Source organism: Pempheris klunzingeri, chromosome 5 (assembly GCF_042242105.1).
Source record: "Pempheris klunzingeri isolate RE-2024b chromosome 5, fPemKlu1.hap1, whole genome shotgun sequence".
Taxonomy (NCBI): Eukaryota; Metazoa; Chordata; class Actinopteri; order Acropomatiformes; family Pempheridae; genus Pempheris; species Pempheris klunzingeri.
This window is the reverse complement of record NC_092016.1, coordinates 20,722,625-20,735,260: the sequence shown is the minus strand read 5'-3', so window position 1 is coordinate 20,735,260 and position 12,636 is coordinate 20,722,625. Positions and strand designations below refer to the sequence as shown.

Sequence of the window (12,636 nt, the reverse complement as noted above, 5' to 3'; positions counted from 1 at the left end):
TCCTCAATGCACAAATCAGGACTACCCATTGATCTCAATGGAATTTTTTCAAAAAAATGTTTTTTTTTCTTATTTCATGTGGATATTAAACTCCAACATTGTACATCAACACCAGCATCCGTTCAGTTTGTCCCTGTCAGATCCTGCTTGATGGCTTTGTACAAACCAACGAAAGACTCTGACCACACATCTTGTTGGTGCTCATTAGTGGAACTAATGAGCTGCTGGGCTGTGTATACCAAAGTCAACAGAGTGCGCTCAAAATCATCCTGATGCAGGTGTCCGACATGATTTGAAAGGTCAGAGATGAGCCTAAATATGTCTGGTAGCTTCCTGGGAATAATCTCCTCACAGATGACTTCCAGGTTTCTGGTCTTGCGGAGGGAGGCCAGCTCAGGGTCTTGCACTGAAAAGTCTCCGCTGGCCTCAAAGTGTATGCCAGCCAGCAGGATCTATGAGAAGAAGAAGGAGAAACCATCAGCATTCATTATTGAGATTTGCCCGTTTTACACTTCAAGCACTCATTTAAGTTTACGTCTCACCTCATATAATAGATGAACATCCTCAAAGGAGTTGTGGAAGGCTGGATTCACCGCAGTGGCCGCCCCTCTTTTTATTCTGCTTGCAGCTGGGAATAGGGCTAGTGGGTAAAGAGAGACAGGCAGTGATTCCAGAAAAGCAAGGACAGTTTCCTTGGTTTCATTGTGTTTTTGTCTTGTGATTTTCTGCTTTGGACCAAAACTTTTGAATCGGTTCGGTTGGAGGTCCCTGTGACGAGCAATTAACAGACCCTGAACTGTCAGCTGCCATGAAATGCAGCCTTTACTGGGGTACTGACATTCTGGTCCACGTGAAACCCGGGCTGTCACCAGGACAGGCTGCAGTTAATCGATGATATGCACACTGTGCATTTTAAACTATACGATCCCTGACCTTACAGATGACTTCTATCTGCAGGCGATGAGACGTGACGTTAAACTTCAAAGGCAGCATTGGAATCAAAGGAGGAGTAACACAGCGATTATACAACAGGCTCCAGATGACTTCAATATGCAGTGTAAGGGCTTAGCTTTTCAGCCTCATTTTCACAGCATTCTTTGAACCCATGACTTAGACCAGGTTGTTGACCACAACAAATCGTGTCAAAGGAATTTCTCAGGCAAAAACCTTTCCCCCTACTTGTTTTTGAATGGAGCATTATGCATTTGCTCAGACATTCCTTGAATGCTATTACTTTAAAGACCAGTAAAGCTTTGCCTCTGCTCACAGTGTATTTCTACCAACAAAATATGTCGAAAATTCATTGAAATCCATCAAATAGTTGAGATATTTCTGTCTGGCCCTAAGTGGAAGTGGAAGTCTGACTGACCAACTAGCATGACTAAAAGAAAAAAAAACAAGCAGAGGGTACAAACAGAATGAAGTTCAGATCAGACCAGATTTATACAACTGTTTTCACTTACTGTCCGGTATCTCCGACATTCTTTGCTGGTTGCTTTTATTAACGTGTGTAAAATCTGGAGCTCAGGCAGCTTACATTTCATATGGCATAAAGGATAAGCTCCAGGTGACAATGTTGGGGAGATGAAAAGGAGAACAGATGGAGGGAAAAATTAAGAAAGAGGAAATGATGCAGGTAGAGAGGTAGAGTGACTGATAAAATTAGTGACCGAACAGGACAGTGTTGTTTGAAATCATCTATTTAACAGTCAAAACCGCTAAACCTGACCAGTTTAGTCTGGAGTAAAGAGCTCATACTGTGTTTATCATTCATGACACAAAGAAAGCGAGAATTAAATTTGGGAACACATTTGGAAATCCATTAAATGTCCAAGCCAGAGTTAATCACCCAACTCCTTTTAATCCACTTGTTTATGGCAGGCTCAACAAGTGCAACAAAATGATGCTATTTTAATAGACTTCTGCAGGATCAAAACATCTTCACAAGTCAGCCATAATGTTAAGATAATGATCCCCATTAATCAGTAAGGTCAATAAGCGCCTGCACTTGTCCTCCAGATTATCACGATTAAATAAATCTATATTTCCCTAAAACATACGGACCAGTATTTAACCATAAACATCTAACCATTTCCACATCACTGCTCACCCCTCAAGGAATCCATTTGTGTCTGGTGAGACGCACCGCTGGAGTGCAAATTGGATGAGCCAGACTGTGATCACAGTGTTTACTGACCCTGACTGGCCCATATTCTGCTGATGCAAGTGGTTATTCCAAGAAGTAAAGAATAATTAAGATCATAAGCCCTCCGTGCCTAGATTATATGATCTGTGAAGGGCAGACTTTGCATGTTTGCCAGTCCAGCTGGTGGTGGGAAGTCAGTGGAAAATTTGGACATGCCCAAACATCATGAACATCAGTAAACTGCACGAAGAATTCATATGTTTACCAGCTGAACTCTGTATCAAAGGGATGACAGACATCAAATATGTACTTTTGAAGACTCCAACTTTTTATGATGAAGTGCTTCTTGCTGCTGCTTTGATTTAATTCTTTAATTCTGACTTCCTGTCAGTGTCAATGGCCAGAAAAATCAATCCGTCAAGATTGTAGTACCTCAATCATCAGCGCATTTTATTTTCTGTTCATGTGTTTTTCAGAGAGCAATAGAACACTTGGCAAATCACAAAAGATCTCACCTCATTGGACAAACTGAATTCCCTGAGCTGGTCTGACTATCTCAACAGTATGCTTTTCATTCAGTTGAGGAATATGAGTTTCCTCTCTCAGATCATTTTTGGACCCTCCCATTGTCTTCCTATTAGAAACAGGTGCAGATGACATCTGAACCTACTAGCTAGATGAGAGCAAAATACTTTAAACTTTTAACTTTAAAGATAAAATGTTTACCTAACAAGTGTGTATGATCTGTGAGATAATTATTTTCTGTACAGTACCGTATTGTATTTTGTTGTTTGGAGAAGAAAGAAGAAGATGAAGTGCTCCTCAAGAGAGTGCTCATGTGGCAGAGTGGTTGTTATGCATGGAGGAGGAGTGCATTAAAATATAGTATGAATATGTTCTCATACCCAAAACACATGCCGAGGTCATTCTTGTTAGAAAACTATACTTGTACAATAGTTTGTTCATTTGTTTTCAGTAAAAGCTTCAGGGTTTGGAATAAGATAAAAAGACGAGGACCGCTCCTCTTCTGGTTTGATATTACGGTACAGCTAAACCAAAGGATCAAGAAACACTCAGCATACTGCCAAGACTAATCTAATCACTGTTTTGGAATTTGAAATGCCTTTGAGAGATCCACTAACACAAAATAAAAATTGAACAAAATGTTATGTTGTCATAGATTAACCAAAAACAGTCATCCTACTATTGGAATTAATCCACCATCAAATTCTTGCAATAACAATAACACTGCTGCTCCTTTTTGCTCCACGAAGAGAAAAAGTCTTCCAACCCAAATGCATTCCTCTTACAGGCACAAATATAGACTGATTGTTCTGGCCATTCTCCATCAAAAGTTCAAGTCTTACCTGTAGTCTGGCATCGTGTGACACCTGTTTTGATGCAGCAGTAGAAAAGACCAATAAAGACCATCCTCCAGGGCAGCATGGCAGCCTGATCGCTGATGTTAGTTGCATGTAACTGGGGCTGGACAGAGTCGTAACTTCTCCTGTTTCTCCGCCTGTTAGGACGCTGGCTGCCTTTCTGTCGCATTTCCTCCTTTCTCTTTGCTGTGCATGTGCAGCCTGTCACATCTGGCTACACACCTTCTTCATCACTTGTGCTCTCTCTCTCTCTGCCTGTTCCCAGGACTGTATTTACTCTTCCATCCACATCTCATCTCTCTGTCTCTCTCTCTCTGTCTCTCTCTCTCTGTCTCTGCGCCTCACAAGCCGACTTCCTTTTAATGCTTTCAGCTGGTTATCATCATGTCCACATACACACTCTCATCTTTAAATCCCTGTGCTTTCATCACTTTTTTGTCCCTGCTCTACCATCAGCATCGTTTTCATCTCCAGCAGCAGCATCTTCCTTTGTAGTTAATATTTCCTCTATTCATTCTATCACCTCAGCTCTTCATAAAACAAACTGCTTGATGTGCCCCTGTCCTTTCATCATAACTTTAAATCCACTGCTGTTTTTTAAAGCAACTCATCACTTCATCCACTCCTTTTAGATTTGAATGGTTATGTAGTTCAGTGTCATCATGTCCAGTGTACAAAGTCATCATTCTGTGCATCAGCTGAGCCATCTGTCATTTACAGTCTGTCCAGCTGTGGACGCAGCTCGTCATGTGAGATATCTTGTGTCCGTTTCTTTCTTTTTCTTTCATTGTTTCTTTCTTTTAAAACAATCTGGGATCATTTATCTTGGCTTGTATTTATGGTTTGAAGAGAGAACATGTTTATTATCCTCTTGTTGGTTCTGTTTTTACCAACAGCGCGGCCCCTCAGCGGGTTGGAGCTCATGTGATGGTGCCAGGATGACCACCGGCAAGCAGCTCGGTTTGTGTTGCTCATGAGGACAAATGTGGAAAGTTCACACCCCATGAACATGAATCTTAGCTAAGTGATTATTTCTAATTATACAGTGCACGCACCCCAAGTTCTGGACAGAAAACATGTGCAGAAACCACAAAGACAGACTTTGTTCACTGCTTGGCATAACTACTCCCCAAGCCTGAGGAACAGTTACCAGAAGTGCAACCATATACATTTTTTTATTATTATTAATTTATTTCATTTGTTCATACACAGATGCCAACATGTGAGCAGGCACACGGTTACACAGTAGTCCTAGAGGTCATTTCCATACATGCGGCCGTCAGAGGCTCAGATGTGTTTCTGAATCGGACAAAGCTCCGTCTCAGACTAACATGTGGCAGTCGTGCTGCTGCAGAGGAATGCACAGCCAGGCTGCGCTGAAACTGGCAGGAGAAATGTGGCCTCTGTGAAACCTCCAAGAATTACAGCTCTCGAATTTGAACAAACATATTATTCTTTCAATGGGCGAATTAAATGTAAATGTTATTCTAGGCTGTACCCCAAATAATTTCCTTTCTTAAACTGGTGTATACAGTCAGAGCGCTGTTTTAGGAGCATAGTTGTATTTTTGGTTAAATGAAATAAGATGATTACCAGGACAGTAATTATGATCACTAAGGCTGGATGGGTATCGTGTCACACTTGAACCTCTCCTTTCACAAAAAGCAAGTCCTCAGTGCTGGAGGGAATAAACATTTAAAACAGGAGGACAGGACATGCCTCTGGACTGGCAGCACTTGTTACATAACAGAAAAGAGCAGCGTCCACATGCTGTCATATCGTGCTGAGTGTTTGTACTCAGTGACCCCATCATGCTGATAGCGATCAGTGATTCAGAGGTGTGCAAAATCTCAATTTATAACTCACCAGTAGACCATTCAGTGATAAATATGCAGGGAACAGTAAACAGTAGTAGGCCGAATGCAACTATTTACTCTCAAATTTGCACTTATCTTTGAGAACTTCCATTTTGCCACTCGACCACATAACAGAGGGAAATAATACTTATATGACAACTGTAGTTGCTGGTTACAGTTTTGTGTTCACCAATTTAGAAAATGTGATACATTGCTGAAGAACAAATGATCCAATAACATGTCAGATGGTTCAAATAAGCTTGACCAGCTGCAACACTAAAATACTGCATGCACTTCTAATACTGTATAATGCTAATGTAATAATAACGTAACACTCACACAGGGCCTTCCTCTGCATAACTAGCGTATTTACTACCTGTGTTAAGACTACTTTTAATACTTTATTCACATTTAGCTGAAAATAACTTCCTCTAATGTACTTTTACTCTGGTTTGTGATGGAGTATTTTTACATACTGGTATTTCTGCTTTTATCTAAGTAAAGGATCTAAATACTTCCACCACCACTGAGAAGGATTGAGGGAGTGATTTCAGACATGGTACGGACTCACAGATACTGATACTAATACTGTTAATCACGGCTGCATTCCTTGTGGTGTGCCAGTGTCAGGGCCATAGAGCATTTTGGCTCACATACATGGCTTAGTAGAGGAGAAAAATTAAAACATCTGACTAAAACTCTATTGTATTAAGGTCACAGTTTGAACTGTAACACATGTGATTTTGTCTGTAGTTTTTACAATATATTGTATATTGTAAAAAGCTCCATATCACAAAGTAACATTAGATGGTTTATTCCTTGAAACAGTCACACTTAAGTCAAATATAGAACTAAAACAATCTCAGAAAAAGTTCATACTTAAATCCTGATTGTATGTAATATTATATGTTACAAGAACATTATTTAACACTCCACAGAGCAGCAGTGTGAGTTTTGCAGTCTAAATGTTACTGCAAGTTAGAGTTTGTATGACACAGATGTTCTCATGCCAAGTACACGTAATGCAACATGCGGAATAAAGGTTTATGTCATGGCCTTTTAAAAAAAGCTTCTGAAATCTGTAATAGCTTTGCTGATCCACTAGATGGAGGTATTTATCTGCATTAACTTACGCCCACTCTGGACCGTCTCAGTGGAAAAGTGTGAATATTTCTACTTCTACTTTATAAGCACTAATATCTAAAGGGGGAAATGTGTTATTTATGTGAAAATGCATCATCATTTTTTTTCACTGTTTAATTTGGGGACTAAAATTCCATACAACTGGGAGCAGTGAACTTAAATACTTCTCTAAACAGTGGCAAACTATATATTTGCATTTCGTCTGCCAGAGTTTGGAGATAATGTGCAGAGCATCTATACACCCTGGGCAGTTACCACTTCACAGTCTGGTACTGCAGACATCCCAGCTTTGTCACAGGCCATCTGTCATCACTATGCAGTTGTACGCTGCTGTCCTCAGGCCAAACCAGGTTTATGATCCGTTCAGCCACCCTCCCGCTTTTAAAATGATACTAACTTCTCATAATTTTTGTCTTCTGGGACCAGATCTTTTGCTGGCGCAGTAACACGTCACAGAGCCAGACTGTTGTACCCATTGTCCATCTGTTCCTCATAGACAGAGCGCATAAGAGCATAGCTATGACTGTAATTAGCTGCATGGAGAAGTTCAAAATCCCCAAAGACTCCAGTCGGAACGTGACTTTCTGGGACAGTCTGCATCCAAATTGCAACCAAAAATAGCATTGTGGGAACAGAACAGACTCTGGATTCTGGACCGAACACAGTTACAGTACTGTGACAAATGCATTTTGGGTTTAAGTTGCAACAAATATCCAACTCTATCAGGGCATCAAGTACTCTGACGGTTTTAAGGGGACACAAAGACAGACAGTTAGAAAACAAACAAAAAAAGGTTAAATAGCTGTTTGTGTGGAAATCAATCACAAATGGTGGAGTGTTTAAGTACAAAGTGTGCTCTTTCTCAAAAACACACAACTAGGAATGACAATACTTACATTTGAAAATCATTAAATCTGTTGCCATTTGTGTGTGCATTATATTTGACATACATCCTGTTTTTATTCTCATGTTAATAATAAACTATGAGAAATTAAATGCATTTTAAAATTGCATGAAAACTACATTTTGTTATTTTCATTTAAATTTGTTCGTATAATGTATCATGCACAAACATGGTAAAGTACACTTCAGTTTAACTGAATGACCTCTGTCTCCGTCGGCCTATTGTCAGTTCTGAACTTCAGTACCTCCAAGAGTTTACAGAAAACGACTGCAAGCAAATCCTTGAATACAGGGTTTTTCATTATTGCTTCTTGTTTCATTCAAAGATTTCAATCTTGAATACTCGGCCTGCAGACAGAGACACAGTCTGCCTCACATTCTGGACCCATCCCGCCTGAATCCTCCTCTTATCTCTGAGGACGACAGATGAGCTGTCTGCAGTGGCAGGGCCTTGAATGTGTCCCTTATCCCTCACATTCACTTCTCTGAGTCTTTGTTTGAGTTTGTGTGTGCATGCATGTGCACACTTTTATTAGAAAATACTGTGCATGTCTGCAAATCCTAAGCCAGATCTACAGTAGTCACTTATGTAAATTGCTCCTTTCTTCACATATCCCTCTTCCCTCACATCCTCTGGAGCTCTTTGTACTTTTGCCGCCTCCCCTAATCTGCCTCAACCTTGGCATTGGCCGTGTACCGTCAGCTGTCTTCCTCGGAGATCAGAGGGAAAACAGAGATTCGGAGCGCAGACGATCACACATAAAAACATTATTTATTTTCAGTATGGTACAGGGAATCCTTCAGTTTACAGCCAGCTCAATTCAATCTCTGTGAAGCGAGTTTGGTTCCCCTTCCTTCTCCTAGTTGAGCTGTAATAATGGCTCAATAATGTGGGCAAGTGAGCGTAGAGCTCTGTTTCAGCCTGAGAAGACTTGTGGTTCAAGGACATTACCTCAGTTAACTGTGGGTCCTGCTGGGAGCTGAGAAGTGGGTCTATGTCTCAACCTACCAGCCAGAATCATTCCTTTAATCCTTAAGTGTGTATGAAGTGAAATATTGCAAAAAAAAAGCAAGGGAATGGCAAGCTGCAGTCAGAGTGGTGTGTCAATATCAGCATAGTTTTGTAGGTACACATACTAAAACATTTTGCTTGTGCAGGCGTGCACTCACAACAACCCAAGGAAGTGTTCGTATGAGCTCTGATGTTTATGTTGCCTCAGTTTATTTGACATGGTTGTTAATATCCTAATGGACCCAAGTTTCATTGAAGTTACAATTATGGCTGCTGACTTTCTATACGAGCTCTTTAACAGGCTGATGGTGATTACATTAGCTCCCTTTAACCTTTATTGTCTCCTTCACTCGTCCCTCTCTAATCTACTTGACCTTGAGTTCTCCTTTTCTTTCTTTTCCCCCCATATCTCCTCCTTTTTAGCCATGCTAGTGTCCATGCTAGCGGCTCATTCCAATTTCCTACTTTAGTTTATGACCAAATATCTACAAACTTAATGACATTCCCATCAGCCTCAGCTCTACTTGGTGTTTAGTGCAAATTAGCAAATGTTACCATACTGACATGTCAAACAAACTATGGTACACATTTACACCTGCGTAACATCAGCACGTGAGCATTTAGCGCAGGCACAGAGCAGCAAGCACGGCTTTTGACTCTTGTGTTTCATATCTTCAACATCTCTGTTTCTGTGTGACAGGAGTGGTATAGTCTGGTCTTGTGCTGACAAAGGAGAGGCCTTATCTTGTCAATCTGATGGTTTTCTTTCTCAGTGCCCCATCCTGTATTGTGTGAATACACAGGTACGAGCAAAGCCTGAGCACAAAATGATTGTAGGCCAGTAGAATTGGGAAATAATTGTGAAATGGTTATTTTTACAGCTGTGCGTTTGGTGCTGTTGCTTTAGGCTGGAGCGAGTGGTATGCACAGTACCCGGCAAGCTGAGCTCAAAAGGGGGGAAAAAGGGACTCGGGGTGTGCTGTTACAGTGAACAGGACAGGTTGAGCCGGGCCGTACGGGGGAGATGAGATGAAGGTTAGTTGTCGGTGATTGATGGCGTTGCCTGCGGCGCTGTCATTGAGTAATTGACCTGAAGTCATCTGAGTTGTTAGTATTGAATCAAGCATCTGTAATGAAATCATGGACCCAGGCAGCGCTAAACGCAGGGATCCTGCTCTAATGCAGCAAGAGTGATGAGTTAGTGCTGCACATGTGTCTCATGTCCCTGGACTTCAGCGGGAGACACAGTGACAGTAAGATTCTGTAATAATTCATCAATTGCCCATTATATACTTTGATTTTATCCTATCTTTTTTTTTTTTTTTAATGTTAACTGAAAAATGAATTAATGCTGTGGTCTCTGTATGAAGAAGCATGAAGCCATCATGGTGTTAAATGATCCATTTATGTAATTATAGGTTATGGGATAAAGAGAAATTCCTATAATTAAAATAAAGAAGGCATTGTGGCAGAAATATTGATGAATTATTAAATTACAATGTATCAGACATAGACAAATTTAATTTACAAAATGAATTTACAAAACGTACACATGACCGCAGTGTGTACAATGCATGTTAGACTCTTTACATTCTCTGCCTCTGTTAACTCTTCAGCACTGCATACAGTCCTGTATCAGAAAACAACATTTACAGTACTACCAAAGCTTTTCAAGTTCGATGACTAATGCTGCAGTTGGATGCCTAAGCTGGCCTCATGGCAGGACACATTGTTTTACTGGAATCAGATTTGTGCAGTCTCAGGGATAATTCCTCCGTCACATGCAATACAGTTTCAATCAAAACAACATCTCCGTCTACGGGAATGTTTGGGTGGGTGGCTCACTCCTTCTCTGGTCTGACCACTAACTGTGTCACGCACTAAAAGGAGACTTTGGTCCAGTTTGTGAGCAGGTATTTAGTTCACTTACTGAAAATGACTGCCTTAAGTAGCATACTAAATTTCATTGCCTCGGGGAGTAAATTGCTGCACAGTCACCCTTCACTTTTAGCCCTTTTCTCACTCGGCTATTTTCATATGTGGTACAGTATGCATATTTTTTATGTACATGCAAGAACACAAAGCGAACAATGTACAATGCAAATTACAGAGTGCATATTGATTTAAAAGGGCAGCTGTACTATATTATAAACAATAACAGATGGACGCCATGCACAATAAGTCTCTGCGGGTGAAAAGCTGCATGGTCAACAGTGTGACTAATGGTGTGTCAAAGGTAGAAACAAGGATATGAGCAATACACTGATTGTAAGAACAGGATCTCTGACCTGTGGTTTCACCGTCTCTGCTGTATTGGAGTGCTGGCAGGAAAGAGATCAATGCTGACTCATACAAAAGGCCAGTGTAAATATTTTTATCAGGCTTCAAACTGAATTACACTTCCCACTGCTGGCGCACCTTCACTCAGCTGTGGGAGATACAAACACGTCGCAAAGCCTTCAGACACGGAAGAATTTACAGTAACCGATTCCTAATCATTTGCGTGTTAGCATGTGAGTGTCAATGAACGGAGATGGGGCAACACATCTTTGCGCTTGCTCGCTCTACTTCAAACACTGTAGACAAGCTGTGTCAGTGAAACTTTGCTGGGTCTGGTCAGAACAATACAAAGCAATGATCCCCTTGTGTAATGGCCTCATCTGCTGCAGAATCTCATTAATCTTGGACAGGTTGTTAGTTTCAGTTTTAAGTGGGTGGAATTTAAAGCGGGTGGAATACTTGGGATAATGATTTCAAAATATAATGCAATATAAAATGAAGGCCAGATTGTCTAGGTTGCAGTAATCATGAAGATTATATGTTATTAGAATACATTGCGTATGCGGATCACAATGAACAAATGAGGCCAATCATTCTGTGTCTTTCTCTTCCAGAACAAAATGGAAAATTGATGACTGTACACAATGCAATTACTTTCATTTGATTATTTGATCTACTTTTATAATTTAAAGGGAGGCTGTAGAACCTCACAGTATCATTAAAGGATTCCTGTGTGTTGTTCTGGCTCTAAGGGTATTTGTTTTGGTAGCTCAATTAACATTCTGCGGGGAACTGTGACATTTCCTCTCTGACTGTATCTACATGGATGTTAGCAGGCTCAGAGAGCTCCTCTTTTGGTGTGGTAGTGAAAGGTGATATGTGAGAGCAGCTGTTTGCTCTCCACAGCTCGCCTGGGCTGCCTCCCAGCAGCTGATGACTCTGTGTGTGTGTGTGTGTGTACACATGTGGATATGCGTTACAGAGATCAGTTATCAAATAAATCAATCACTCTGCTGTGGATCTCCCAGCATCAGTTTGTTGTCAAACCTGAACCGTGCTTTTGTTACTTCACATCCGTTCCTTTTTATTTGGATCACAGCTCTGTTCATTAAGTGTTTCAATGTTTACATGGTAAAGAAAACTCCGAAATCTGAGCATGTGTAAGAAATACCAGCGATAATGGCATTGCAAGTTTTAAAAACCATGCGCATGTTGGTTTTCAGGACATTGTTTGAAGTGCTGTGTATCCATTACTAAATTCCTACAGAATTTGTCTCTGAAGAGGTCTGGAGGAAGCACTGCAGTTAAACAAGTTTCACTGTCTGTTTAGACACAAACTGCAATAAAATCCAGACCTCACACTGCTTAAATCAAATTTTTGCCACAACCTGACATTCCACCAAGTGCATGCTGGGGCCGAGTCCAGACCCCTGTGACCATGAAGTGGAGAAAGTGGGTAAGAAAATGAACGAATGCAGGAATAACATTTTTGCCACATTTGTAAACAAACACTGATTTTTCTTTTGTCTGTGTGCTAAAACCTCAACACACTGGAGACAGTGTGTGACTGTCAGAGGCACTAGAGGAAAAAACAAACGAGAACTTGAAATCTGTGTTAATAGTTACCACAGATTTAACTCGCGGCCACAATTATGTGATCAGACATGTGTACATTCAGTGCTTACTCTGTGAGGCTGTAAATGGTCAGCAATGTCAGCATGCTAATGAGCTCAGAATAACACTCGCTAGTCCGGACCAAAGCAATGAATCGACGATGACACTGATTTAACAGCTGACGTTAGATTTAGGTTAAACCAAATGGGCCTGAACGGACTAATTAAAAGAACAAATCAGCCATCAATGATACCGCTCTTCCTTTTCAATTTACTTCAAAGATATAAATGAATAAATAAA

The 12,636-nt window shown here is 40.6% G+C and overlaps 1 protein-coding gene across 1 annotated transcript; it reads right to left on the bottom strand.

Moving 5' to 3' along the window:
• Positions 1–122: 122 nt before the first annotated feature.
• LOC139200851 (protein FAM180A-like) lies at positions 123–3,592 on the bottom strand. The gene is made up of 3 exons (XM_070829986.1): positions 3,514–3,592; positions 543–640; positions 123–452 (listed from the first exon to the last, which is right to left on the bottom strand). Exons 1-3 carry the CDS (start codon positions 3,590–3,592, stop codon positions 123–125), a joined length of 507 nt encoding a protein of 168 aa, XP_070686087.1.
• Positions 3,593–12,636: the final 9,044 nt, after the last annotated feature.